This window comes from Camelus ferus, chromosome 3 (genome assembly GCF_009834535.1).
Source record: "Camelus ferus isolate YT-003-E chromosome 3, BCGSAC_Cfer_1.0, whole genome shotgun sequence".
NCBI classification, from domain to species: domain Eukaryota; kingdom Metazoa; phylum Chordata; class Mammalia; order Artiodactyla; family Camelidae; genus Camelus; species Camelus ferus.
This window is the reverse complement of record NC_045698.1, coordinates 24,205,118-24,231,300: the sequence shown is the minus strand read 5'-3', so window position 1 is coordinate 24,231,300 and position 26,183 is coordinate 24,205,118. Positions and strand designations below refer to the sequence as shown.

At 40.6% G+C, this 26,183-nt stretch overlaps 1 protein-coding gene across 1 annotated transcript; it reads right to left on the bottom strand.

Moving 5' to 3' along the window:
* Positions 1-1,831: 1,831 nt before the first annotated feature.
* On the bottom strand, positions 1,832-26,088 carry DNAJC21 (DnaJ heat shock protein family (Hsp40) member C21). Its single transcript, XM_014567826.2, has 12 exons — positions 25,773-26,088; positions 18,170-18,263; positions 16,836-16,959; positions 16,403-16,525; positions 15,713-16,017; positions 14,693-14,844; positions 12,624-12,711; positions 9,823-9,981; positions 9,371-9,413; positions 5,613-5,785; positions 2,821-2,896; positions 1,832-2,311 (listed from the first exon to the last, which is right to left on the bottom strand). Exons 1-12 carry the CDS (start codon positions 25,867-25,869, stop codon positions 2,147-2,149), a joined length of 1,599 nt encoding a protein of 532 aa, XP_014423312.2. The 5' UTR covers positions 25,870-26,088; the 3' UTR covers positions 1,832-2,146.
* Positions 26,089-26,183: the final 95 nt, after the last annotated feature.

Sequence of the window (26,183 nt, the reverse complement as noted above, 5' to 3'; positions counted from 1 at the left end):
AGCAAAATCGAATGTCCGTGATTCACCAAAAAAGAATATTTTACCCTCGGCATAATACATGTTTCTGTTTTCCTCTTCAGAAGTAGATTAGGAAGGAAATTCCCATAAAACTTAAAATTAAAGCACATTTAATTCAGCATGTACACTCTATCTGCAAATATTTTAACGAAAGGATTTAACTCATGTAAATTCAAAATTTTGTGTAAAGCTTTTGTATTTAAAAAGTAGTTTCATATATACTATTTTATTTGATCTTCATAATAATCCTGTATGACAAACGGAGACAATATTACCACACTAAGAACCATGTCAGAGACAAGGAAAGTAAGTTCAGAGAAGTTAAATTTTGACTCATCACCATCGCACACACAGGATTAGAAATGAGATCTAACTTCCAATCACAACTGAAGATCTCTTAAAAACTATGGAAAACTTTTATCTACCAGAATAAAAGTGACAACCCCAATCAATCCTCACGTGAAGCAGGAATAGATTAAATACACCTGCATGGTTGGTACAAGGAGGGGCAAGGAAGGTCTGAAGGGCATTTGCAGGACACTCTCTGCCTTTCAAGACGACTTCCTGTTTTTTACTGGACAATAAAAGACATGTGACTGATATGCCCTCCTGTTCATAATGATGGCTAATACATCTAGTTCCAATTAGAGGAAGGGGGCGAGTGTTCAGATGAAGTCTGGGAGGAAGAGACCAAGGACAGAAATCTGACTGGTATTTCCCCTGAAGGGACCAAGAAAGTGGGGAAAACTATTAGGAGGAATTAGCAACAGAAATCAGACGGAAATAGAATGGAAAGAAGGTAGAGAAAATATCCATCTCTTTAAAAGAAAAAAGTTAAAGATTAATGTATAAATGTATATTTTCAAGTCCATCATACAGAACGATCTCCCTCTTCAATACTGTTCATGCAGCTTTCAGAACAGACCCTGCCATCGGGGACTCATGTTTCAGAACTGATGCACAACTGAAGATTGCTTCATTTGACGATTCAAGGGTATAAGGAGAGAAACCACTTCAATGAATAGAAAGTATGCATCTCAAGTTGGTGAATTCAAAGTTACTTTCAAGACTAACTAAAAGCTTTGCCTATTAATATCCATCCTGAAAATGGACTCACCACTGATCCATATACTTGCACACTCACGTACAAAGATTCTCCATATTTCTTTTGATTTAACATTCATCTTTGTTACAGAATAGATGGCATAAACATCAGCCCTACTGAAAAAATATTTCATTAAAAAAGTTTCTCTCCACTGAATGATGGAAAAAACAAAATTAAAAATTTTCTGAAAATAGTGGGGAGGGAGAAAAAAAAAAACCAAGGCAGAATATCCCTTGTTAAAGAGTCAGAATAAATTCTGCACCATCTGCTACCTTGATCCATCATGCTTTACAGCTGTCACCATGCCAAAGGAGGAAGCACCATGCAAATTAATTTGTTCCACCTCCACAATTCAAAAACCAGGAAGTTACATCTTATTGATAACTGCCAGTAAAATCGCAACTCTAATCAGTAAGTATACCTTGAAGGGATACTATTCTTGAAACACAACCATGTATGTTCACCTAGTTCCTACCTATCATTGTCCTTGAGGGGAAAAAAAAATGCAGTAATCAACAATAGGTTATTTAGAAACAATTTTAAAATCAGAACTGGAGTCATGGTATCAGGTGGGAAAAAAAATCTATGACAATTTTAAAACGTTCTGAGTCTTCAACAGACCATGAAGCATAATAAAACATAAAAGCACTGAGTCATATAAAAATACTTAAAGTGAAATTGACAAAATAAAACAGAAAGGAGCTTTTGTATGTGTTAAAATAATTTAATTCTCCCTGTACATTTCTGTCCACGTGAGGCAACAGAATCAAGAATGCATATTTTACAATATTTACCTGTTTGAGACATTCAAGTCAATTCAGATGGCAAAAGTAGAATTCAATCACTAATGAAATGTTTAAAAAATATATATTAAACAAAAAAAAGTTTTACAAGATAAAAAATAATCTTCCACAATGCAGTAAATTGCAGATCACTGAAATTTTAACTCTTTAGATGATTTCAGTTCGGTTTTTGGTTTCAAAATTTAGAGACAATCAAAAAGAAAAACCACTGGCAGAATTTCTATCTGTTTTTACGTTTGTCTTTCTTGCTTCTACTACTGGTTACACTGTTTAAAGAAGATGATGAAGGTGCTCTTGCATGACCTGTGGCCTTTAGATGGTCAAAAAGCTTATTCCGGGACGGGAATTCACTATGGCAGGTTGTGCAGCTGATAAGAACATCACTCTGAGAAGGGAAAAAAAAAATCATAAATAAGAACAAGTATTATTATTTGATAGAGGTGTTCTTATGTTGAGATTAAATATCAAATAATTGCAAAATAAAGACCTTTCAACAAAATGGACAGCTACCAAGACAGGCTCAACAGAGGCAGCTGTTCTTGGAAGCCTAGTGTCATTAACCAACATCATCACCTTAAGGGTCCTGAGACATTCAAGAGCTTGTACCACATGGACAAGGCTTTGGATTTCAGAGTAATGGAAAACAGAGTAGTAAATATTCTGGTACAATCGGATATGTCCAATATGCTTCTTTTTACTTTAAAGAAAACAAATGTCAGTGGCACATATATAAATTCTGTTTTCAAGGAAAACCGCTGATGGATCCGCACCCATGGAGCAGGTGCAGAAGGGCTCACCACACACACACATCTTTAGAATTAGAATTAAGAATTCAGATTACAGTGCTTAAACCACGAGGTCCACTGAAGAGCTGTCAATATAATTTTGACCTACCACTGTCTGTGGTTCAGCAGGTACTTTGACAGATTTTTTCACATCTTTGGCTTTCTTTCCTTTGGGTTTAGGAACACTGGAAAATAAATACAAGAATTCAGCATAATCCAATAATAATGCACCTCTTAACTGTCATCTTGCTCCCAAGAAGACTCAAAAGAGTAACATGCATTTTAAAGGCTAATCCATTCATTTTAATGGCCAAGTTAATACATTTTGATATCATAAATGAAGAGCTTTAGAAAGTAACTTTAGAGATCACATTAGATACCAAATTTAACACAAAAATTCAGGAATTTATTTAAAACAGTGAAAACACAAGCAAAAATAAGACTCCTAAAATATCTCTGAACTTTAATACAGTGTATTTTCATAAAAAGCAAAGCACTTAATGCTCCATTTACTGATGCAAACCATCTTGAGAGCCACCCAGCAACACTCACAAATAATCCACATGAACTGTGGTTCCCCAAAGGCAATTTGCTGAACCTTTTCTGACAAACATTATTTCAACAGTTCCACAGTGAAAGGAGAAAACTAAAGACACTATAATGTGTTTTTCATAAAATTAAATTTGTTCAGTGTAAAGTATTTTCTTATATTAGAAGATTATGTCCTCCCTGCTGATCTGGCGGGTTTTTCCCCCATATTCTTTAACCCAGAAACTGCCAGCCAGCACAGGCAGTTGCCTCCTATTCTGCTTTAACACCAGAACATTCCTCTCCTTAGTCTTCTATATGAATTTTCATTTTCCTTTGTCACTTCATACTTCTCATTTGTGCTAACCAAATTTTTAGGGTAAAATCTGAGTGCAACTACATCTGCAGAACAGATGGGATGGGTTACAACCAACGAGTCACAATGTGGCCAAGCACCTCACAAGGGTGCTGCTCTTCAAGCAGGACCCCAGAGTTTGCTTTCAGTTACGCGGCCTCTACGTTTAAAGATGCTGACTACAACATCACGCAGGATTCAGCCAGCTTTGAAAGAAACAAGAAAAGGACACAATGGCATAAAAGGCAACAAATTAACATTTACTAACTTATAAAATATCATCACAGTTGTGCCACAAATATATCCAAGAAAATTTAGGATAATATTCCCAGAGAACAATTTACCATATTATGAAAGACAGCAGCTCTGTCTCTGAAGTTATTATCTAAGCCCTTATTTTTAAAAAGAACTCTAGAGAGGGTGTAACATACAGCATAGGAATATACCCATAATCCTGCAGTAACTTTGTACACAGAAAGATAGTTACTAGACTTATTCTGATTGATGAGTAATGTAAATAAATATTGAATTGCTATGTTACACCCTTGAAACTAAAATAGCATCATATGTCAACTCTACTTCAATTTTAAAAAAAAAACTGTACCCTGCACATACACACACTTTTTAAGGAAGAGACTCTCACTAGGTGGCTGGTGTCCGTGCGCTCAGAGAAGGCAGAAAGGCCTGGGGCGTCAGGACACCCAGGAGGGGTGTCGACCCCAGCCTGCCACTCCTCAGCAGCGAGGAGGTCACTTGAGTTCTGATTCTTTTCCTCACATCAGTAAAATGAGAAAGCTGGACTTTATCAGTGGTAGCCAGTGTTTGACTGTGAGCAGTGAGAACCCTTTTTCTTCCCCAAATACACTCCCACGCCGAGGGAAGATGACTAATGAGTGAAAACATTTTTAGCTCTAGATGAAGGAGGTGGTCAAGGGCCTGGAGCCCCACTTTTCAGCCCACCCCTCATGTAGCCAAGCAGCCCCCAAGAGACCTGTATAGGACACTGGGGCCACACAGAATGAGCTGGGCTGGGTCCTTCAAGTAGTCAGGCAGATGGGATTAAGTGACAGCTTTGTTTCTGGAGCAAGTCATTTAACCTGAGACTCAGTTTCCTCATGTGTAAAATGGGAACACACAGCGAGCAGCAGAGTAGTGTGTAACTTCCCCTTCCAGCCTTCCACTCTCCAGGCTTCAAGGCCTCCAGATGGCCAGTTTGTGGAGGTCATGTCCTCACTTTCCTACAGCCGCAGGCCTCCTCCGGGCCTCCATGGCGTCTCTTCCCTCATTTATGCCACCTAAATGCCACCACCCCTCACTCCTGCTCCAGTGCTGGGCATTTTCAACTCAGGCTCGCACCTTACTCTGTCATTTGAACTCTTTTTTTCATAGTCCTGTGACAGGAACCCTTAGGCCACCTACTGTTGAGATCTTTCCTCAAGGAGTAGGAAATCATTCTGCTCTAGAGGAACAGAGGAGGCTGGGGGCAAAGAGCCAGACCAGGAGAGGAAGGCGGGGGAAAAGAATGCCGCCTCCCCTGAGCGAGACCCTCCCCCGGCCGACGGCGGTGGCATGTGCAGCTCCAGGACTGCAGGGCCCCTTCAAGCAGCAAGGCCCCAAGCTGTGCACATACACCCTGATGACCGCACTCGGGCCGGCACAGGACTGGCCCGAGCACGGAGGTTCAGTTAGTGATGCTCAGGCGAGTGGGGCACGGCCTCATCAGCAGCCTTGACCTCAGCTGAGTGCCAAGGATTACTGATCCAGAGCAAAACAAGAATGTCAGCAGGATGAGGGGAACAAAAACGGGTCCGAGCAACTTCTTTCTGCTTTGGGTCGCACTGCTGAAACGTCTGTGAGCACGTCGTCCAGCATTCTCCCTCCAACACTGTCCTCTGCAGATGCATGTATGTTACGTGAGTCACAGGTGCATCTAACTCACGGTGTCAGTCATGGGAAAGGAGGCTTTATTCACTACACCAAGAGCCATCCTCACCACCAGTATTAAGCAACTGACTTACCTTTTCGCTTCACTTTTGGGGTCATCACATAGTTTGACAGTCTCTGTGACAGCCACATTTTCTTGGGGACCATCTCCCAATTCTTTGGCACTGTCCTGATTTAGTTTGTTATCTTCCAAATCAATCTTTACTCCTTCTCCAGTTCCATTTTCATTAAAATTATCATCATAATTCTAGGTAAGAAAACATGCATGCCATTACAAAATAAATATCCTAGTAATACTGGCTTCTTATGTTATGTTGCCAAATAGCTGTAATAAACAATGGTGATGTCCTGTGCACTCTGGTAGGAGGCTATCTTCAGGAAACAAAAAGGACAGGCAGGGAATAATTTAAGAACATGAATACCCACTGCAGAAATATTAAATTGGGGGAAAACTGGAAACAATCCCAATATTCAATAAATGAACGGTTGGATATATGAAGAGAAATTATAAAACTCTCTAAAAATCATGTTTCCAAAGATACTGATTGAAATATGTGGAAAAATACAACATATCAGCAAAAATGGAGGAGAGAAAATGATATATAACATCTGATTACAATTTAATTCAACATTAAGTAATACCCGAAGCGAAATTAGGGATGGTATTTATTATATTCTTCCATATTTTCCAAAGGATCTGCAATGAGCAACTATTTCGTAGTCAGGAAAAACAACACAACAACAGACATAAAAGAAACAACAACAACAGGCATTATGAAAGAAAAAACACCTGGCAAACAGATCTTCACTATGTGCAAGCAGTTGTTTCCGTTTGTAGTAACATTTTGCCACACCTGCTTCTCCCTCTCTTCTTCCCTCCTGCCCTCTCTCTGCATAACACTCCCCACCACGAGCTGACAGTAAGCCGCAGGCAGATACTGCATCTCCTGAGAACAGAAACATTCTCCCACAGATCCGCAATACCCTCTTCGTGCTCAAGAATTTAACACTGACATTATTGTTACACAATCCATATTCACGTTCCAATAATGTCCTTTTTTGTAACCCCGACAGTGGATTTAACAAAGCACCACACGTTGCATTTAGCTGTCGTATCTCTCTTATCTCCTTTATTTCAGAACAGTACTCCTCTATTTTTTTGTCTTTCATGATACTGACAATTTGATGGTGGTTTTGTAGAATGTCCCAGAGTTTGGCTTTGTCTGACTGTTTCCTTGCAATGAGATGCAGATTAAACATTTCTAAGCAGGAATACTGCAAAGATAATGCTGTGTCCTTCTCAGTGCGTTTTATCAGGAAACAAAATGTCAGTGCCCACTTTTCAGTGATTAAAGTCTCATCATTTGGTTAGGATGGTACTGCCAAATTTTTCTACTATAAAGTAATTTTTTCCTTTTTTAACTAATAAGTAATGTACAGAGTGATACTTTGAGATTGTGTCAATATCCAGTTCCCTAATAACGATTTACCCAATGGACCTGGCATCTACTGATGATCCTCATGGGAACTATTTATTACATTGGTGGATACAGAACAGTGATCTTTCTGCTTCTGTCAGTCCTGTCACTTGCTTTTGTACTAATCCACATTTTTGTAATGAAGCTTTTCTGTCTGCCTCCTTTCTCCAACTCTCTTTTTTTAGGCTTAATATAGATACTTTCTTTTTTTTAAATAAAATCAATGTGTAAAACTCTTATCACCACTATTCTTCCTGATGACTCAAACTTTCCCATATTTGACAAGCCCCTAAGCTGACTCCTGGGTACTTCTGACTTACCCCCATTGATTTTTGAATTACTCCCTTAATTTCTGGCATAGATAATCTGGGCTCACCTTGTACCTTTCCTGCCTCAGCCCTAGAATCAGCCATTTCTCCAAGGACCAAGCCCTGCCTCCTTTTCCTGGGGAAGGAGATTTAGAAGCAAAGATGCTCATTCACTTTTAGGCCCTCAGTGTATTCTGCTCATGCATGTATTATTTATTTTTTTATATCATGAGCTCAGACTGATACCTCCAATTCCACCCAACATCAGTGTGTTACCTCTTTCCCTCAATCTAGACTATATTTCCTTTCTCCCACCAGAGAATCTGGTTCCCAAAAACACTAATAGATCTACTCATTTGCTCTAGCCTACAATACATATAGAACAGTTTCAGAAATCCTACTCCAATATCACCAAAATATCTACTAAGTTCAAGATTTTTTCTTTCGCAGTTAATTTTGTCTTTAGAGTATGTCCCATGGATGGTGTTCAGAATACTACGTTCAGAAGTTTCTTGGATTAATTCTTCCTTGCTGTCAGCCAGTGTGTTTTGTTTGTTTACTCTCAATTTTAGTTTTTTGGGTTTTCTTTCGCAATCTTTGTTGGCTTAATGTAATTTTTTTGGCAATGCAAACAGCTCCCAGCCCGAAGTTTCACGGTTCTCGGTACCTGCTGCCTCCTGCTCTTTCATCTACCGAACGTGTCTTCACACCCCCGCCCCCTTCAAAGACAGCCTAGAAAATGTCAGGAAAAGTGCTACGTGACCCTAGGTCTGAAGTGGGGCTTTCCTCCTGATATAATCAGAAACCATAAAGAAGAGGCATCGTCAAGGAACACATATGGTTCTGGAGGGGAAGAATGGGCTGGTAAACTGCAGCATTTTCACTGGTAAGAAAGACAAACACATGGGTTTGCTGTTGCCATCTTAGGGCCTATCCTGCATGACTGAGATGAGATGCGCTGGGTTAGGTACAGAACCCTCTCCGCTCTATTTTGCCTTCATCCTGGTGGTTCCGGCGCACATACAAAAGAGAATGTGTTCTAAACTAACGACTGGAGAGTCTCTGGGTGGAAGATGCTATCAGTCATTTTATAAAAGGAACATACAATTTGCTTTGTGGTCTTACAGTTGAGGCAAAAAGTTCCAGTCACAGTTTTAATAGTGTCATGTGTCATGGATCATTTTTGGAATTGAAACAGATAAAAATTATCTAGTATATTATAACCATTTGCATAAATAAGTCAAACCTAAAGTTTTATGAAAAATTATTAGTTACCTAAGTTTTCTTAAAAACCAGTACACTTAGCATTTAATACTTAATCTAATAAAATTAGATTAAATTATTAAAATAGGGCAGAAATCAATTCCATTCCCTGTAGAACCACCAAATATCCTTAGTAAAATGGACAAGCTCATTTTGTTGTATAGGTTAAAAAAATCCTAAAGATTGTGTTACACATATAACAACATAAAACTACATTTAAAAATAATTCTTAAGATAGAAATTAAATTTGAACCCCATGTGAAATATTTAAACTACTTAAATTTTTGAGTAATATAAACATTTTTTTTTCAAGAATTACAATCATTACAAGCTTCTAAGCAAATGTTCCTTTTCCAAAATTTCATTTATGTGACTGGCAGAATAAACTTGGATACACATAAGAGCAATCCCCAAATTTTTATATCTTTCTGATTTTAATTGTTGTCTTGATTTCATCAAGAAATCTTGACAATCTTGTCATCACATATATCCAGATTTTTTTTTTTTAATATGGGCCCTCAGCTAATTTGTATTATGGGAATTCCACATGCAAAATTTTTAAACACACAGACAATAGTAATTAGGTAAATTAGCCACATACAAATAATAGGGTGAAGCACTGAAAAATCAAAATATTTTCAACTCACTGTAATCTGTTTTACAATCAACATGAAATTAGGGAGCAAAAGTCCCTCTCCTTAATACGGATTATACTGAATAAACAGGAGCATCCAACTTTATACTTGATACTGAATGTTAATAAAACTTTCCCAACGTACGTACCTGTGCTGGTTTCTGTTTCTTTTTCTTCTGTTTTTTAGAAAGCCTAAGAACAAATATAAATCAAAATGTCAAACACCTAAGTAAAAAGAAAAAAATACTGAAATATTAGTGATAAAAGAGAAGTAAAACATTAAAAAGTAGTAATTCCATAAAGCATTAAAAGAAAAGGAAAGTATCCACATTATCGTTTTAGAAAAATGTAACTGGCTCAGTTAGTAGTAATTAGCATGTCTACTACCCAGGTGGAAAACGGCTTTTAATACAGTCATAATATATTCTGTAAAAACCATATTTGACATTATCTCTTTACCCCCTTCAATACTATAAACTTCCCTTAATTCGAAGAAATGCAGACAATATTAACATAACAGAAGAGCTTCTTTGAGATAACAGAGCATTTAAATGAAATCTCTAAATGTGCTAAACAGGTCGAGAGACATTTTTGGAAGTACTTTTGTTTTGGTGCATCCTCCATTTCTTCCTCCGAATTGGCATTCAGACTATTTTCATCGGTTTGAGGTCCTGAAAAATTTGCTTCCTCCTCCTCCAACTGTTGTTTTAACAGGGCAACCATCTCCCGGTGCTTCTTCGATTTCTCGTGATTCCTCAAGCTGAAAGGACAAGCTGGTGTGAGCGGCTGCAATGGGATTAATTCACGTGTCCAACTATGTTGCTGGGTGAGTGCAGCTAAGCTAAAATGAACTTTTTCCCGTTAACTAAGCAAAACGTTAGTGACACTACGGGGCAGCCCAGAACCCTGTCGGGATTTCTGCAGCATCACGTGCAGTGGAAGCCCATGACTGCGCTCTTTCCTGTATCCCAGCACTCTCCACTCCTTCTGTCCTTTCATCTACATAGTTTCTTCCTATCTTTTTTTTTTTTTTTTGTCAAATTCTCTATTATCTTTCCTTTCCAATTCTTAGAATTCAAGTCTTCCTCACTGTTTCTTCTTAATCACTGAGTATTTGCTCCCTGGGAAATTACAAAACAAGATCCTAGCATTAAAAGGAAGAAGACCCCTTGGATTTGAGAACTGGTAAGCTGGGGCCTTGAAGCACAAGAGGAGTTTACTTCCTTTTGCTTTTTTCAAGAGGGGTCTCCCTTCTCACTCCCGCCACCCTAAATGTGAATTCAGACACATCTCTACCCTCTGTCTAAAACTCCATAAGCAGTGTCTACTTTAGTGTCCCCATGGTAACTAAGTAACACCTCACAGAACAGAGCTGACAACACTTAAGCTTTGAGGGTTAGATAAACTAGAAAGTAGGAAACGTGTGTCTCTATCCCCTTTGTCTCATCCTGCTCAGGTTTGGGTTTTCTAGTTGGGATTACTACTCCTCCTTCCTACTAAAATTCTCCTTAAGACCAAGGTTCCTTGGAGAAATTGGAACATCTTATGGCAGAAAGTAAGCAAATATAACTGGGACATGACGCAGGACATGTGAGCCAGGATCAAGGAATTCTCATTCTCACTAACCATGTCTGGAAAACTCTGAGCATGAGAAGGGCAACAATGAATTATAAAACACTGAAAAGAGATTCATAAATTCACACTAACAACAGGTAGATAAACACTCCTGTGAACAGCAGAGGACAACTGATGACCAGTGACGTCGGAGCTCTGGCACCAGAAAAGCCTCATTTTGAGACAATTTCAGTGAAGACTGGTACAAGCTGAAATCATCAATGGATGCTGAATCTAGGAAGGAAATTTTGAAGAAGACCAAGATATCTGCACGGCTTTAAAGCGTCTCCCCATATATTAAACATGTTGCAAGGAAAAAAATACTAACTGTACGGTGGAAAAATTAAGATAACACCTTGACTGGATGATCAAAACGATCACCACCAGTGAGGGGCAGACAGATGTCTCTGCCTCCAGATACGAAATCTCAAGAGCAACACGTGTTTATACAGTATTCCAGCTAGGAACACATAACCTGAATCTAACCACGAGGAAACGGACAAACCCAAAATGAGACATATTCTATTAAAAAACATTTTAAAGGTCAGTATTCTTCCAAAATGTCAGCGGCAAAGACAAGGGAACTGGTCCAGATTGAATGAGATTAAATAAATAAACGCAGTACATGATTCCAGACTAGATCCTGTATTGAAGTGGGGAAAATGCCACGTAGGACATTAATAAGGGACTGACTGACAAAAGTGAATGAAGGGCAGTAAATGGAATAAAAGCACCGTATCAACGCTACACATTTCCAGAAGTGACAGCTGCACTGTGATTATGTAAGAGAAAGTCCTGATTCTTAAGGAATGTACACTGCAGTGTTTAGAGGTAAAGGAGCATTATGTATGTAACTTACTCTCAGACTGTTCCAGAAGAATCTTATCTGTGCATGAGAATGAGTGCACACAAATGGGGCAAAATGAGAGCAACAAGTGGACCTCTATATTCTATTCATGCAGCCTGTCTGTAAGTTTGACATTATTTCCAAATAAAAAATAATTTTAAAAAGCTCCTCCACTGTTGCTCCATCTCCTTGCTTGTTTCTCACCTGCCTGCCTCACACCACCTCTCCCGCTGCCCCGCCGCCTTCCCCGGGTTACACAGCACCACTTAGGACTCCACAGCCCGTTTCACCCTTTCATCTCCTGTTCTTTACTGCACGTGTCCTGCTCCCTCTTCCCTTGCTAATTCTACTCTCATTCTCTCCTGTATCCCGCCCCCCACCACCACCACTTTATGACAGTATCCTTTTTAATGCTTCCCCTGTGGTCACTGCAGGCAGGGCAGGTGTGACGTTCTCGGGTGGGCAGCAGCAGCCTGCACGGGAGCGCGACAGCTGGCAGTGAGCTTGCCCCCAGCAGCGGAGAGAGATGACCAGCTAGCAGTGGGTTAGCCTCCCTGCTGGTGTGACTCTGCCTTCCTCACCAAAACAAGTGACAGTTCTTTCTGGAGACAGCATGCATGTTTAAAAAGCAGCTATTACACAGGAACATTGCATGAACGAGGATCAGCACGACAGGTTTTGCTGCTGGTATAGATTCTTCTTTCTCCCCTGCTGGGAAGCTATTCCCCCAAGATGACATGTGAGGGCTAAGGACCAACTGCTACAAGCCTTTATTTATTTATGTATGTATGTATGTATGTATGTATGTATTTACTTACTTACTTACTTACTTACTTACTTACTTACTTATTTATTTATTTATTTATTTATTTATTTAAGAACTTTAGAAGTGTTACACTTTGCCTCAAAAGAAGAGGCGAGTTCAGAGATATTAAACTTACGCCTTTTCCGTCTTGAAAGATTTATCACACGCTGGGCAGTACAGGTCATCGTAAAGTTCTGTGTCTTCTCCCTCATCACTCTCTTTACCTACGAGATGGAAGCTACAATCAGAATCCTGTCTGATTAGAACATATATCTAAAACATGGTAACCAGTTACAACTCCCTAGTAAGGATCAAAAGTTGCACATAAATTAGAAACTAAAATTTTTGTTATTTCCTCATCCAAAAAACCCCAATGTTATCAGGATTTGAGTTGGCCTTTAAAAGCAGCACTGACTTACAATGGAAGGCATCTAAACAGATCACTTTACTTTTCACGTATTTTCACAAGTCTGCTTAGAAAACGACTCAAAACATTCTCAGAGTCCGAGGTGTGAGCCCAGTTCAAAAACTCAAACGTCACTTTCATAGTTCCACTACAAAGTAGTTTTTTCCCACAAAGGTTTTTTAGTTTACTCGAACAAGATTTGGTGTAAACACATTTATAATTTGTTCTACTTTTAAATGCTTAAATAAACTTAGCTTATAACATTCCATCATTAGAAAGGTCATAAAATAGCATATTACACGTAAAGTTTAAAATTGCCTTTACAGACTTTTTATAAGCCTAAAGCTTTATTACAATGAAATAATTATTATCAACATAGACTATAAAATCTTAACAACTAAAAAGCTCAACTGAAAGTCCTTGCATAATCCCACATTCTACCTCTACACGAAATGAACAAACTGATTGCCATTGGGAATTTATTATGGATCAATAAAGATCCCAAGGCATTTCTTCTATATTCTACATTTTTTTCTAATAATAAGTAATGGTAATATAATTCTGAGGGACATTCTCATCTGAAATCATAAATGATCAAAATACATCCAATTTAGTATAAGACATTATTTTCCAATTATTTGTATACTTTCAAATAGTTTGATCAAACAGTTAATACAGAATGCTGGATTTGAAGTCAAAACCTGGATCTAAAACGCTCTCACACATTCTCAGACATCTCCCATAACTTCTCAGAGTCTTAGTTTTTTCATCAGTAAGATGGGGATGACTATATGAGCAAAAACCCACATTTAAGAAGCATTGTGTAAGGATTGTACAAGATCTTGTACGTAAAAGCACCTTATAAATTGTAAAACTACATAATTATGCCACCTCATGTTTATATAGCACTTTATAATTTTCAAAGCACCTTCACACATACTACTTCTAATTCATTAATACAACATTTCATTTCCTAATCATCCGGAAAAAATAAAAGTTTGTTATTTTATCATTTGGGCTATTCATCTGAAAAACCACATTTGTAGATAAGGTAAAATTGATTAAATTATGTTTAGATCATTTAATTCTATTTCTAATGGAACAGCAAGAGACAGCGGGGGAAATTGGTGTATTGCTCTCCTCAATAATGCCCAGTCCTCGCCTGTTCAGGTAGTCACATGCCTGTGCTCTAGTGATAGAGGCAGAGAAAAGACACAGCCCGGCACGCCAAGAGGAGCCCCTCTACAAGTCAGAAATGAGAGGAAGAATTTATATATACCACATAGATTCCTGCACAGTATCAGCTTTTCTGGAAAGAGTTGCTATTAAAACTTGACCTACTGCAGAATTGCATTTTTAAATAATAACCGGTTACACCTGACAACATGCCCACTTCTCAATATATTCATGCAGCCAGAAGCACAAATGGTTTAAAACATGGTCTGAAAAGAATCTGTTAATGAAATTATTGCAATCTTACTACTTCTATAGACTGCTTTTGCTTGGCCACGCAAAATTGTTTTTCATTTCAATTATCTGCTATATTTAAAAGTTGGGAGATTGCATATAAAAATCCAGATTTCCAGCTTCACTTAAAAAACAAGCAAACAAACAAAACAAACGTGAGACTGGCAACAATCGGCTGGAACCTAGGTGATCTCCAGGTTTTCACCCCCTCCCATTCCTTGTTGTCTCTCACCTGAGCCCTTTAAAGTTTCCTGTAAGCACCGTGAGTGAACAACTCTTGCTCACAAAAAACATTTATTTTCTACAGTTCCGTAAGGAATGGAAGAAATTACCATCCAGTCCATCTTTGAGCTCATGTTCTTCCATTTCATCTTCACCTGATCCATCTCCAAACTCCTTTTCATACTGCGCCTCCATCTCCCTGAGCTCCTTCTCCAGATCGGCCACGGTCATCCAGCTCTGCTCTTTGTACTGCTCTGCCAGTCTAGACACACACAGCACAGTCTCTGTACTTGTTTTATTTACTTTTGGGACTTAAAAATCCATCCCCCAGAGAGCTTCTTCCTCGCACATTGTCAGTGCTTACAAACTTAAAACCTGTGCTTGGTTGAAATGGGCAAAGTCACTTAAATCTGTTATTTGTTCTGTGGCTGATTTTAATTGCTCCACTAGATAATGAGTTTCCAAACATATAACTCTCAGTAACTCATTAAAAAGTCTTCAGGTGGTTTTAAATCATATGTATCAAGTAAAGTGCTAATATTCCAAAGATGAGGTGGGCAGAATTCTCAAGAAGTGAACAGTTTTTTTTAAAGAATGCTGTAATGCTCTGGGCACAATGCTTTTACAGTGACTCACAACAACAATACTTTAAAGGCACTAAGATGAACTAAATATCTAAGAGTACACTGACAAAGTGGAGTACTACAGGGTGCTGGACTGACTTCTTGGGTCCAGTTTCCACTTCTGCAGTTTACTAGCTATGTGACCCCGGGCCTGTCTGCCTCATTTCCTCAAAAGAAAGAGGATAAAAACCAGAACTTGCTTCACAGATTACTGTGAGAAAGGCACTCAGAACAGGGCCTTGTACAGAGTAAGAGTTCAATTAACGTTAGTTATTATTAAATGTTAGAAGAGTCTGTAAAGAATCTCAAGTATAAAAAGCCTCTGAAAGAAAACATCCAAGTCAAAAGAAAAATCTTTTCACAGTAGATGAAGGTCTCATCCAATGCCAGGATGTAAAACAGAAGGATGGAGCCAGGATGAGAACTGAAGCCCCCACGCCAGGTACTCGCTGATGCTCCCTGGGACGCACACCCCGTCAGGGCAGGACCCAGTCGTGCACCCCATACCTGGCCTGCTTTAGCTTCTGCTGCCGCCTCATCTCCTCGGCCTTCCTCGCCTTCTCTGCGTTCTGTTCTTCCACCAGTTTCCGATGAGCCTGCACTCTTTTATCTCTTTTACGAATGAAAGCGACCAGCTGGCGGACAAGCTCGTTCTTTTCTTTCCTTGCTTTGTCTCGAATCTTTTTGTTCTCTTTTTCCATGGCGCGTTTCTCCCAGCGGTTTGAAGCTTGTCGTGTGTCATACTCTTCTTTCCAAGCAAAGTTCTTCTGAGTGCAGAAACTCTGCCAGTAAGCGTAGAAAGGATGGACTACCTAGTGACAGAGAAAATGGGCATATTGCTGGGGTTTTTAGTCTTTTTTAGTAAGGCAGAGATACTGGTGCTGCAAAATATCTAACCTCCTTTTTTCATATATATATATTCATCATTACCATTAATCAATAGAGAAGACAGACCTTTGAAGGCTTTCCAAAATAAATCGTTCTTCAGAATAAATTTGATGAAGAAATTAGTGGAATGGAACCATGATCAATAAATAAGGAAAAGTAAATAGGGGAGGCGACCAGGAAGGAAGAAAGAGGAGGAGAGTCCCAGGATAGGACCAAGATCTAGAATCCATTTTTTTTAAAAAAAGAAATGGGGGGAAACGACACACTGATGAATGCTAATCACAACGTGGCAATGCAGTTTTCTTTTACCGTATCATAGTCACTCTGGGAGTCTCCAAAAGTTGGGAAGTCCTCGACATCCTCTTCTAAAGCACATTCTAGCTCTTCCTTCGCAATCATTTCAAAAACGTTACGATACACTGTATAAAAGCCCTAAAAAAAAGTAACAGAAACATGAAGTCTTAATACTTTTGTAGTCTAATCACAGAATAAGAGTTTAAAATGTAACATGGAAACCTCTGATGTTGAAGAATTGCAGCCCCAAGCTCTGTCCCTGCAAGTACGTTTAGTTTCAACTCGTGGTTTTTACACGCTGACAGTTTAAACAGAAAGGTGATGGGTTTTCAGTTTTCAAAATGAACAGTTTCACTTTCTATTACAGAATAATTTTAAGAATTCTCTTTGTATTTGAGAGTCTTACTTAAGCACTTGATTGGAAATTATGAGTGAGTTCATGTCTTACCTTTTCATCATCTCCATAACCAGAGTAACAGGTCACAGTGAAATAGTGAAGCAAGTCTAAGCTGTCATCTTGATATTCCCCGTCAAGCCCACCTTTAAGCAGAGCCTCTCTGTGATTATCATACCTAAACACAAACAATTAGCAACAAGAGGGAAGGCTGAATAAATAAGAATTCCAAAGAACTCCTTACTCTGAAACAGCCAAAAGATCATTATTGCACATTTTAATTGTGGCCAAGCCACAATCAAAACATTTTAAGAAAAATAACAATATGAAAAGACTTAGTCATCTTTCACAGACTGCTGATTAAAAAGCTATGACTGCAACCTCTAATACAACACAGGCGTTACACAGGACTAGGCCGCATGGAGAGGGAAGTTTCATCAGCCAGGGAACTGCACCGACTCTCCCAGAAAGGAGCTGCACTTTCACAGGGAAGAAACTGTACTGAGTGGGACAGCAGTGGACGTCATCTAGTCCACAGACCAGTCACACATTTGAGATCTGAAAATTTACCAACATGTACCACGATAAAGAAAGGCAGGGAAAATTTTCAAAGTTTCCAAAGGAAGGCAAAAGCATTTGTAAGGCCAGATCTCCAAATTTCTTAGGAGGAGAAAAACTGAGGATTCTCTGATTTTCATATAAAAGACAATTTAATAAGAATCTTCTTTACAGCCTCTCTCTCTTGTCGGCCAGCCATGCTGTAGACTAACACGCAGAAGATGTGCATGGTTGATCTGAACACCCACCTGCTCCTTGTAACAGCAGGATCTCACACAGTTATGTCAGGGCTTAAAGCCTATTCCTTTGTAGCAAAAGTTCATCAAGAATCTGGAAACTCAGAACTCCAAATGTAGAAATGTTTGTGTCGAAATGTATTAAAAGATCAGGTCATTATTAGTTCGAGTATCTGTCATAATGGAGAAGCTTAACTCAAATTCTTCATATAAAATAGTTCTTGGGAAAATATTACAATTCTTGATGAAAACAGTTTTGTTTTTCAAGGACAAGTCAACATTTTTCCTTTTCTGACACCAGTAAATTTGTCAGACATCAAAGAGACCTTACTTAATGAGAAGTCACTTCATAAGTATCAAAATTAAAACTATCTAATATTGCCAAACTTCCTGTTTCATCATCTATAAAGCCAGAGTTGGAGTAATCATCTCTAAGGTTCCCGCCTACCTAAATATTGCATTTTGTATAGTGAACAGGTGACTGGTACTTCAACACACCCCAAACCATTTAACATATTTAAAAAAATTTTTTTAAAAACCCTACTGGCAATTCTTTCCACCAAGACACACCGGGAGGGGCAGCGTGATGCTCACCATGCTCTCTCCTGAGGGTCACTCAACACATCATATGCTGCTTGGATTAGTTTAAATTGTTCAGCTGCTTCTGCGGCATTATCCAGATTTTTATCTGTTAAAATAAGGGCACAGAAATTCAGTCATCCAGAAAGTAGAGGACAGAATCTAAAAGGGACCTCTTTCATCACAAACTCCATAAATAGATGAGTGTACAAAACGAAGAAAAACCACCAGAGAAAAGCAGAGATAACAGATGACAGCTGATAATCAGGATCTGCTATAAGTGTCAACCTGACCAGAAATTTCATGCTTTTCCCTAAACCTCAGTGCATCACTGGGCACTCAATCTGGATATCCACAAACAGAAAACTCTGAGTAGTACACATTTTATTTCTAAAAGGATCAAAATATATACATCAAGTCAGTTATAGAAAAGCTGTTACTATTCAGTGCTAGATTGTGTTTGATCTGTCTTTACCACTGTCCTTAAGGTTTTCTTTCTTATCAACACATCCCAAAAGCTCATATATTTTTAAAAATATATACTACTGTCCCATAGTTGTGCTTCCTTAACCGTGGAATTCAGATAGCATCTCTGCCTCAAAGTGGTAGCCAGCTTCCAAGATGGCCCCAAGGCCCCCACCTCGTGGCATTCACACCCTTGTGGGGTCCCCTCCCATGTCACTACGGCTGGTCTGTGCAATCAAAAGCAGGCGGCAGAAGTGATGATGGTACAGGACATTATTTCCAAGATTACGTTATGCAAGACTGCAGTTTCCATCCTGGGTGCCCGCTCTCTCCCAGCTCACCCTGGAAGCAGCAGGTGCCACAGCAGGAGGACACCCCACGGTGAAGAACGGAGGCCTCTGGTCCACAGCCGACAAGCAGCAAGGCCTGCCATGCCCATGTGAGTGAGCTTGAAGACAGTGATGGTTCAGCTCCGTGAGGAACCTTGAGCCAAACCACCCAGCTATACTGTTCTGATTCTGATCCTCAGAAACTGTGTGAGTCCATACAGTGAATATATTTGCTGTTTATTTTAAGCCCTAAGTTTTTGGCAATTTGTTACACAGCAATAGATGACTCACACACTCAGAAGGCAAAATATCTTAAATCTACTATGAAGTATATCAATGTTCCTTAAGCTACAACTCAATACTTGCCTTCTAAGAGGCAAGAATATATGACAGAAATAGCCTTAAAGCAAGGCCTTCAGGGGCACCCTACCTCCTCTTTTCAGATACCATTATACCGTTTCAAGTCCTTCAAGTGGCCTTCTGCTCAAAAACTGACACTGACAACGCCTTCTCCAGTGTAGCAATTTGTACAGCTCTTTTTTTTGCCATATTTCATATTTTATTCAATTTTAATATGCCTTTCATTAACTTTTAAAACAAAATGAGTTTAGAAAACAATGCACTGACCACATAACTCCTTTTTTATTTTATACAGTTATACAAATATTCTAAATACACATTTTATGTTCAAGATGATGGCAAATAGGATTAACTGTACAGTACATAAGGAAAGAAAATATTTTAAGCATTATATAGAAGAGAAATATCTATACAAAACAAGCAAACATGGGATAAAATTTTTTATTTTAAAAGTATTCAACAGGTCCACAGGTTTGTAACAAAAATATCTTTACACAGTTCCTCACAATGCCGCATTAATAGCGGCAGCAAGACAGCGGTTTTAGAAAATGTTTCAAAATGCTACACATGGTACTATTGTTTGCACAGCTTAACCAAAATGACAACTTTACACTGAGTCAAGCAAAACCTAGATGAAATATATCAAACAACTTGAAAATCATTTATATAAAATTCATTGCATATTACCTTGCTCCGTTATTTAAAAAGTAAAAAAGTGTATTTACAAAATATTTCACAGTCAAAATTATAAAGCGATCGGATATCTCTAAGTAACAACTCTTGAAACAGACTGTTCAAGGAAAACACAAATGGTTTTTATTTAAAGAGGTTTTCAGTGCTCCTTCCACAGGGAAATAAATATGATCTCCTCAATACAGCTGTTTTTGCTAAGATGCTTTAACACAAAAAGCTCTAGGTATTTTAGAATCATGGTCCCTTGGGATTGAAAAGGGTAAAAACAACAACACTCCATCACAGGAGCCCAGCTGTATGTGAGGTAGTACAATGCAGGTCTGACTCCTCTTCCACAGAGCAGCCCAGTGGGTCATCTCCTAGCCTACCTCTTCTCTGGCCCAAAGCTCCCCTTTCTGACCGCACACCATGATACCTCTACTTCAAATGTAGTCAAGACAGAAGCCTACGATCAAGGGGCCATTTATTAACTCCTCAACACTCTAATTCCATGCACTATAGCTAATTACATTAGCTTTAGCAACAGCAACACATTAAGTCATACTGAATTTACAGCTGACGAAGTTTCAAGTATTTTTCATATTAATTACTGACAAGCTAATTAATGACTATATAACAAAACTTTAACTCAAATACAGCACTTAATCCATTCTGCAGCAGACACTAAAGGTTATTAGATCATCCAACACCTCCCCCTCCTTTTTCTCTCATAGCCTTTACTGTGGAGGCTGGATAAGCTATAAAATAAGCAAGTATTTTAGCTCATCCAGCCTCCTTTGCTGCTAGAAATGGGCATGTGACACAGTTCTGACCAATGATATGAAAGCAGGTGTCTATTGATGTATTTTCCTTCTTTCCTCTTCCTTCTTGTCTTGTATGTGGACATGACAGCTGGAGCCTCAGTAGCCATCTTGAGACTATGAAGGAAAAGTCAAGACCCTCACAGTGACATTACTTGGCCACTGAAACAATGTCAACAGGCACCACCTCCAGGACTTCTTGTGGTTGAGAAAAATAAATTCTTAATTTACTTAACCCACTGTAGCTAGGTTTTCTGTTATTTCCAACAAATATTATCAAATTCCACCCTGTGTCAGCCCTGCTGCGACAGGGTTCTAAGAACAAGACACCAGTATCCTGTTGTAATTACATATTTTAGATTTTGCTTACCACTCTGTAACATATACTACTAATTGTATACCCGACATCTATTCTCCTCTTCTTCCTAACAAAACTCTGTTAATAGTGGTAATGTACCCAGTTAAAAAAATTCATCTCCCCTTAGCTCATCCCTTGTGTCCTGCTCAAACCCAGGATATACTGCTGCTGGCAGATTATGAAGACTGAGGCAGACACTGCTAGTTTATCCCCTTCTTCCAGTAACAACGGAATCCTAATTTTATGGGGGCATCTGGTCCCCAAATAAAGTTTCCATTCCCAGTCTCCTTTGAAGCTTGGCATGACCATGTGACTAAGCGCTGGTCAATAAAATCTACAAAAGTACTATGGCGGCTTTTAAGACTCTCCCTTAAAAGGCTACCAGCAAACACTGTGTCCCTGCTTTACCCTTTCCTCCTCCGCCCTGCTGCCTGGGATCCTGGGCTGCCGTCTCAGAAGAGGAGGCCCCATCTGATAGGTGCTGAGCAGAGTCCAAGGACCTCATGGAGCAGAGCTGCTACACTGGGGGTCACCTGCCTCTCTGCACCTCGACATGACAGCAACAAACTTCTTTGAGGCTTAACTGCTTACACTTGATGTAAGGACTCGCCTTATGGCCAGGATGATGAAGCAGGTCTTTGATGGCTTCATCAAGCAGCTGGAGTGACCAAGATCGGCCACTTCTGGATTTCTTGTTAGAAAAATAAAATGACTATTTGGTTTGGCCACTATAGTCAGCTTCCTGTCACCTGCAGCTGAACACAATCGCGATTCACCTTCAAAGTGACAATCTAACTCATGATTTCTATATCTTCATCAAATCATTAATAAGAGTTTTGTCAGATAAACAAACAAAAAAACCCCCCACAGTTCAAATTCAATCAGAATGGCAGAAAAAGCCAGTAACTAGATCTTCTGCCATGAAACAAAGAAAAGGTGACTGTCTCGGGGTGGCAGGTGGGTGGTTCTTCTTCACCTTTTTATCTGTGCTGTACTTTGTCGTACTGTTTCTTCCCACTTCATTCCTCCCTCAGAGAAATCTGGAGAAAGCTAAAGCTTTACACATAAAATGCATCAACGCACCATGTGAAAGTAAGATCTAATCTCTTATTGAAACTTCTTTTTCACATAATTGTTTCAATCTGTCATATGGCTTTTTATTTCACTTAAATATGCCTATACCTGGTTGACAAGGAGGTTGAACTGAGATCTAAAAAGCCTGAGTGTAATAAACTAAAAATCAATCCCCAAAAATGGGAAGCCCACCTTAATTATTAGCCAAATGCAAAAGCCACAGGTATTGCAAATCCAGTCATTAGAGTTTAAAAGACATTCTTATACTATTTTTCTCACTTTTCTCTTGATCCACTCACGCCCTCTTCCAATTTCTCCCAAATCTTTTCACAGTACCTTCTAGAACATTTCATGGATCATGTCATTTAAGCCCTGCCTTGACTGAGACCAGGCTACCTGAGAACACCACTTCCCTGCAGGCCTCCCGGGCTCCTCCTGCTACAACTTTCACAGGTCCGGCAGTAGAAATGACATCCTCCTGGTCACCAATCACTTACTCAACCTGAGTACAAACCAGTATTCTGTCCAGATGCAGACCTTTTGGCCATCACACCTTCCTCCCCTCTCTCTCACTGTCCACAGATCTCCCAACCACTCCTCCTGCTCACTGAGGATTTTGGCACATGACTCAGAGTCTCCACCCCCAGGTCCTATCGTCATCCTGGGTGACATCAGTGTCCCTGGACTTGCTGGTCTCCCCACCTCCAGCCTTGCCACTAATCAATTCAGTCTCCCCATCACAGCCAGAGATATACTTGAAAAACACAAACCTGTCATTTCCCCTGCTTCCAGCTCTTCAATGGCTTCTCAAAACCCTTAAATTAAAATCCAGTCTACCTAATCCAGCTGACCACAACCTTCAGGACCTGGCTGGGCTCACCTCTTTCTGGTTCCTGGGCTCTGCCATGCTTCCTCTTGCCTCCCACGTCCTACATTCCCTGCATTCCCCCTTTGGCCTCAACCCAGATGTCACTTCTTCATGGATGCACATCTATCCCACCCACACAAAAACCCAGTCCAGGCTGGTACCTGTGTTCATAAGCACCTTGTGTTTGCCCTCACACAGCCCTGTCTTACCAGACTGAAACTGCCTATTTTCCTCTCTGTGTCTTGCAGAAGACAGCTCAGGCCAGCAAGGCAGGGACCATTCTTATCCAGTTCACACAGCAAAGCTTTCGGGGAAGAGTCATCAGGTGCATTACTGAAAGCCTGACTTTCACAAGGAGTGACCTCACTAGGCAGTGCTATTGACCCTACTGGAAATTATCCTCAGTCCCTCAATAAAAGAAATAAAGATCATTTCTTCCTTTTTTAACAATGAAACCAGGTAGCCTTTCTATTTGAGATACATATTAGCCTTAGAAGCCCAACCCACATGTTAACCTTGGAAACTTCTAGTGCAGTACATTGCACACAGAATGAAATGAAACATTTGCTGAGTGACAGCCTTAAATTAATGAGCCAGCAAAGTATATCAAAATCAAGTGTCTCCTGGGAGAATATTTATCCCTCAGATGTAGAGGCATCTTCAAACCAAGGTGTTTAGGATGCTATCAATTCTGATGAAATTCAAAGAAGTTATACACATTTAGCTCCTAACACATTTGGTTTCAAAGTAGTTAACTGATATTTTAGCAACACTTGAACACTTCCTTTCTTCCCTGCACTGGTTTCCAATTAATCACCAAATCTGGTAATTTTCCTTTGTAACATCTCTTCAACCCAGGCCTTACTCCTCCCACTGATCCCAAGCCTGGTTTTGGCCCTTACTTTCCCACAGTGGGCTCTACCTGACTTCTGTCTCCATCCCTCCTCAAGCCATGCAGCTGCCTTCATAGTTTTTCCCCAAGATATCTTAATAAAACCAGCCTCAACTCTTCATTATTGGAAAAACAAATTTCACAGTCCTTAGCCTAACATTCAAAGCCCTTTACAATCTAACCCCAAACTACCACTCAAAAAAAGTTTTAATTTGGTCATCAAAATGATATTATCATTTGGTCACAAGCATTAATCCTCTTCCTCACCCTTTCCCACCCAGAGAGTCAAAGAATTCCTAACTCGATTTCTAACAGTAGCCTCTATTACTCTAAGAACATGCTTCTAAATGATTTTTGGATTTATTAATTTTGGATATAGCTAATGACTTCCTGCTGTGATGAACATTCAGCTCATTTACCTCTTCTGTTTCAGTATATACCAGATTTTTTTCAGTTCCTCGGTTGGTAATCATTGTAACTTTAAGCAACAAACTCATACCTTTATTTCCCTTTCCATCAACTACTTTGGGCCCGGAGCCCTTCCTTCGGCACGTCTCTCAAACCGTATTTTCAGACTTCCAATAAACACTGTCTTCAGTCAAACTGTCCCCTGGACCACCTGTCGTCCACCACGGTGCTCTTTCCCATACGGTTAAATTCTCTTCTTCCAATTCCATTCCTCCAGGACCCACCTAAAGTCCAGGCTCTTCTGCCAAGGGGAAGCCTCACTGCCTCTCAGTCCGTAGTGAAAATCCCCTCCCCTGAATTCCTGGGCGCATTTATTAGTTGTTCTGTTAATCCAACTACCAATTATACATGTCGTGCTATTTTGTTTGCACTCATATTTAACTTTATGTGTGTGTAAAGGAGTGTTTTCCAAGCAAGACGCTGAGGTCTCCGTCTTAGCATTTCAGAATCCACAGGGTGCTGATGGTGCATATACTGGAGACTATAAACATGCTTATGGATTAGTGCTAATATGAAGGCCCCTTAGAAACCTCAAAAAGCTGAGATTCAAATACTGTCTTAGTTTCCCAGTCCAGATGATCAGATTACTTCACCAAAGTCACACAGGCCTGGACTACAACCAAACAAAACACCCAAAGGAAGCACACTTCTAAGTAAACACATAAACTTCACTAGGGAAGACACTTAATGAAAACTCTTAATCTGCCGAACTCCCGAAGCGAAGTACAGGGTCACTTGGCCTACCAAAAGAGAAAGAAAAAAAGTACAGCTATTTAAAAGAATTTTTACTTGCTCTTTTGTGTTAATTACACTTCAGTGGATGAGATTCCTTGATGAAGTTAAAGGTAGCCGAGGAAAAGTCCGGAGAAGCCGAGCTGCAGGGGACTCAAACAAGGGACAAACCGGAGGCAGGACTGGGTTAAGACCGCGAGACTCCTCCTCCCTCGGGGCTGTCTGCGATGGGGTGGGAGGAGCAGGTGAAGTCGCTGGGAGGTTATCTTTCCCCATCCAGTGGCAATGCGGGAAGCCGGGTGCGTTTGGGAAGGAATGGGGTGCTCGGGGCTGACTGAAGCCTAGGGGTGGAGGGCTGCGTCCGGCGAGGGATGCAGAGGACGCTCGCCGCCAGGGCTGCGCAGGAGCCACCTGGCCGGGCGCCGGGCGGGGCGCGGGCACGGTGTCCAGGGCGAGGGGAGTTACAGGGCCGGTAGGTCGGGGCACAGCCAGGTTCCCCGAGTTCCTCCGGGGAGAGGGGTGAGAAAGGTCGGGGGGGCCGAGGTTTTTGCCGGGGCCGCGGCGGTTGGGAGTACTTACCCGGGTGCCATTTCAGGGCCAGCTTCCGATAGGCCTTCTTGAGCTCCTCCTCGCTGGCGTCGCGCCGCACCCCCAGCGCCTCGTAGTGACACTTCATCGCCCGGCCGGGCGGGGGGCTCGGGCCGGGGCCCGGGGCGGGGCCAGAACCTGGGCCCGGGCCGAAGTGGTGGTGGCGGCGCGGACGATCCTCTCCTGCGGCGGGAGCCCGGCGCCCGCACCGGGCCAGCCAGCGAGCGCGGCGGCGGCGACAGCGGCGCGGGGCGACGGCTGCGCGCGGCGGCGAAAGGCGGCGCGGGTTGCGGCACGCGGCAGCGCGAAGGGGGCGGCGCCGGCGCCGGCGGCTCTGCATGGGCGGGGGGAGGGCTCTGTTCCGGAAATAGTCGCGCGGGAGGGAGGCGGGGCCGCGGTGGG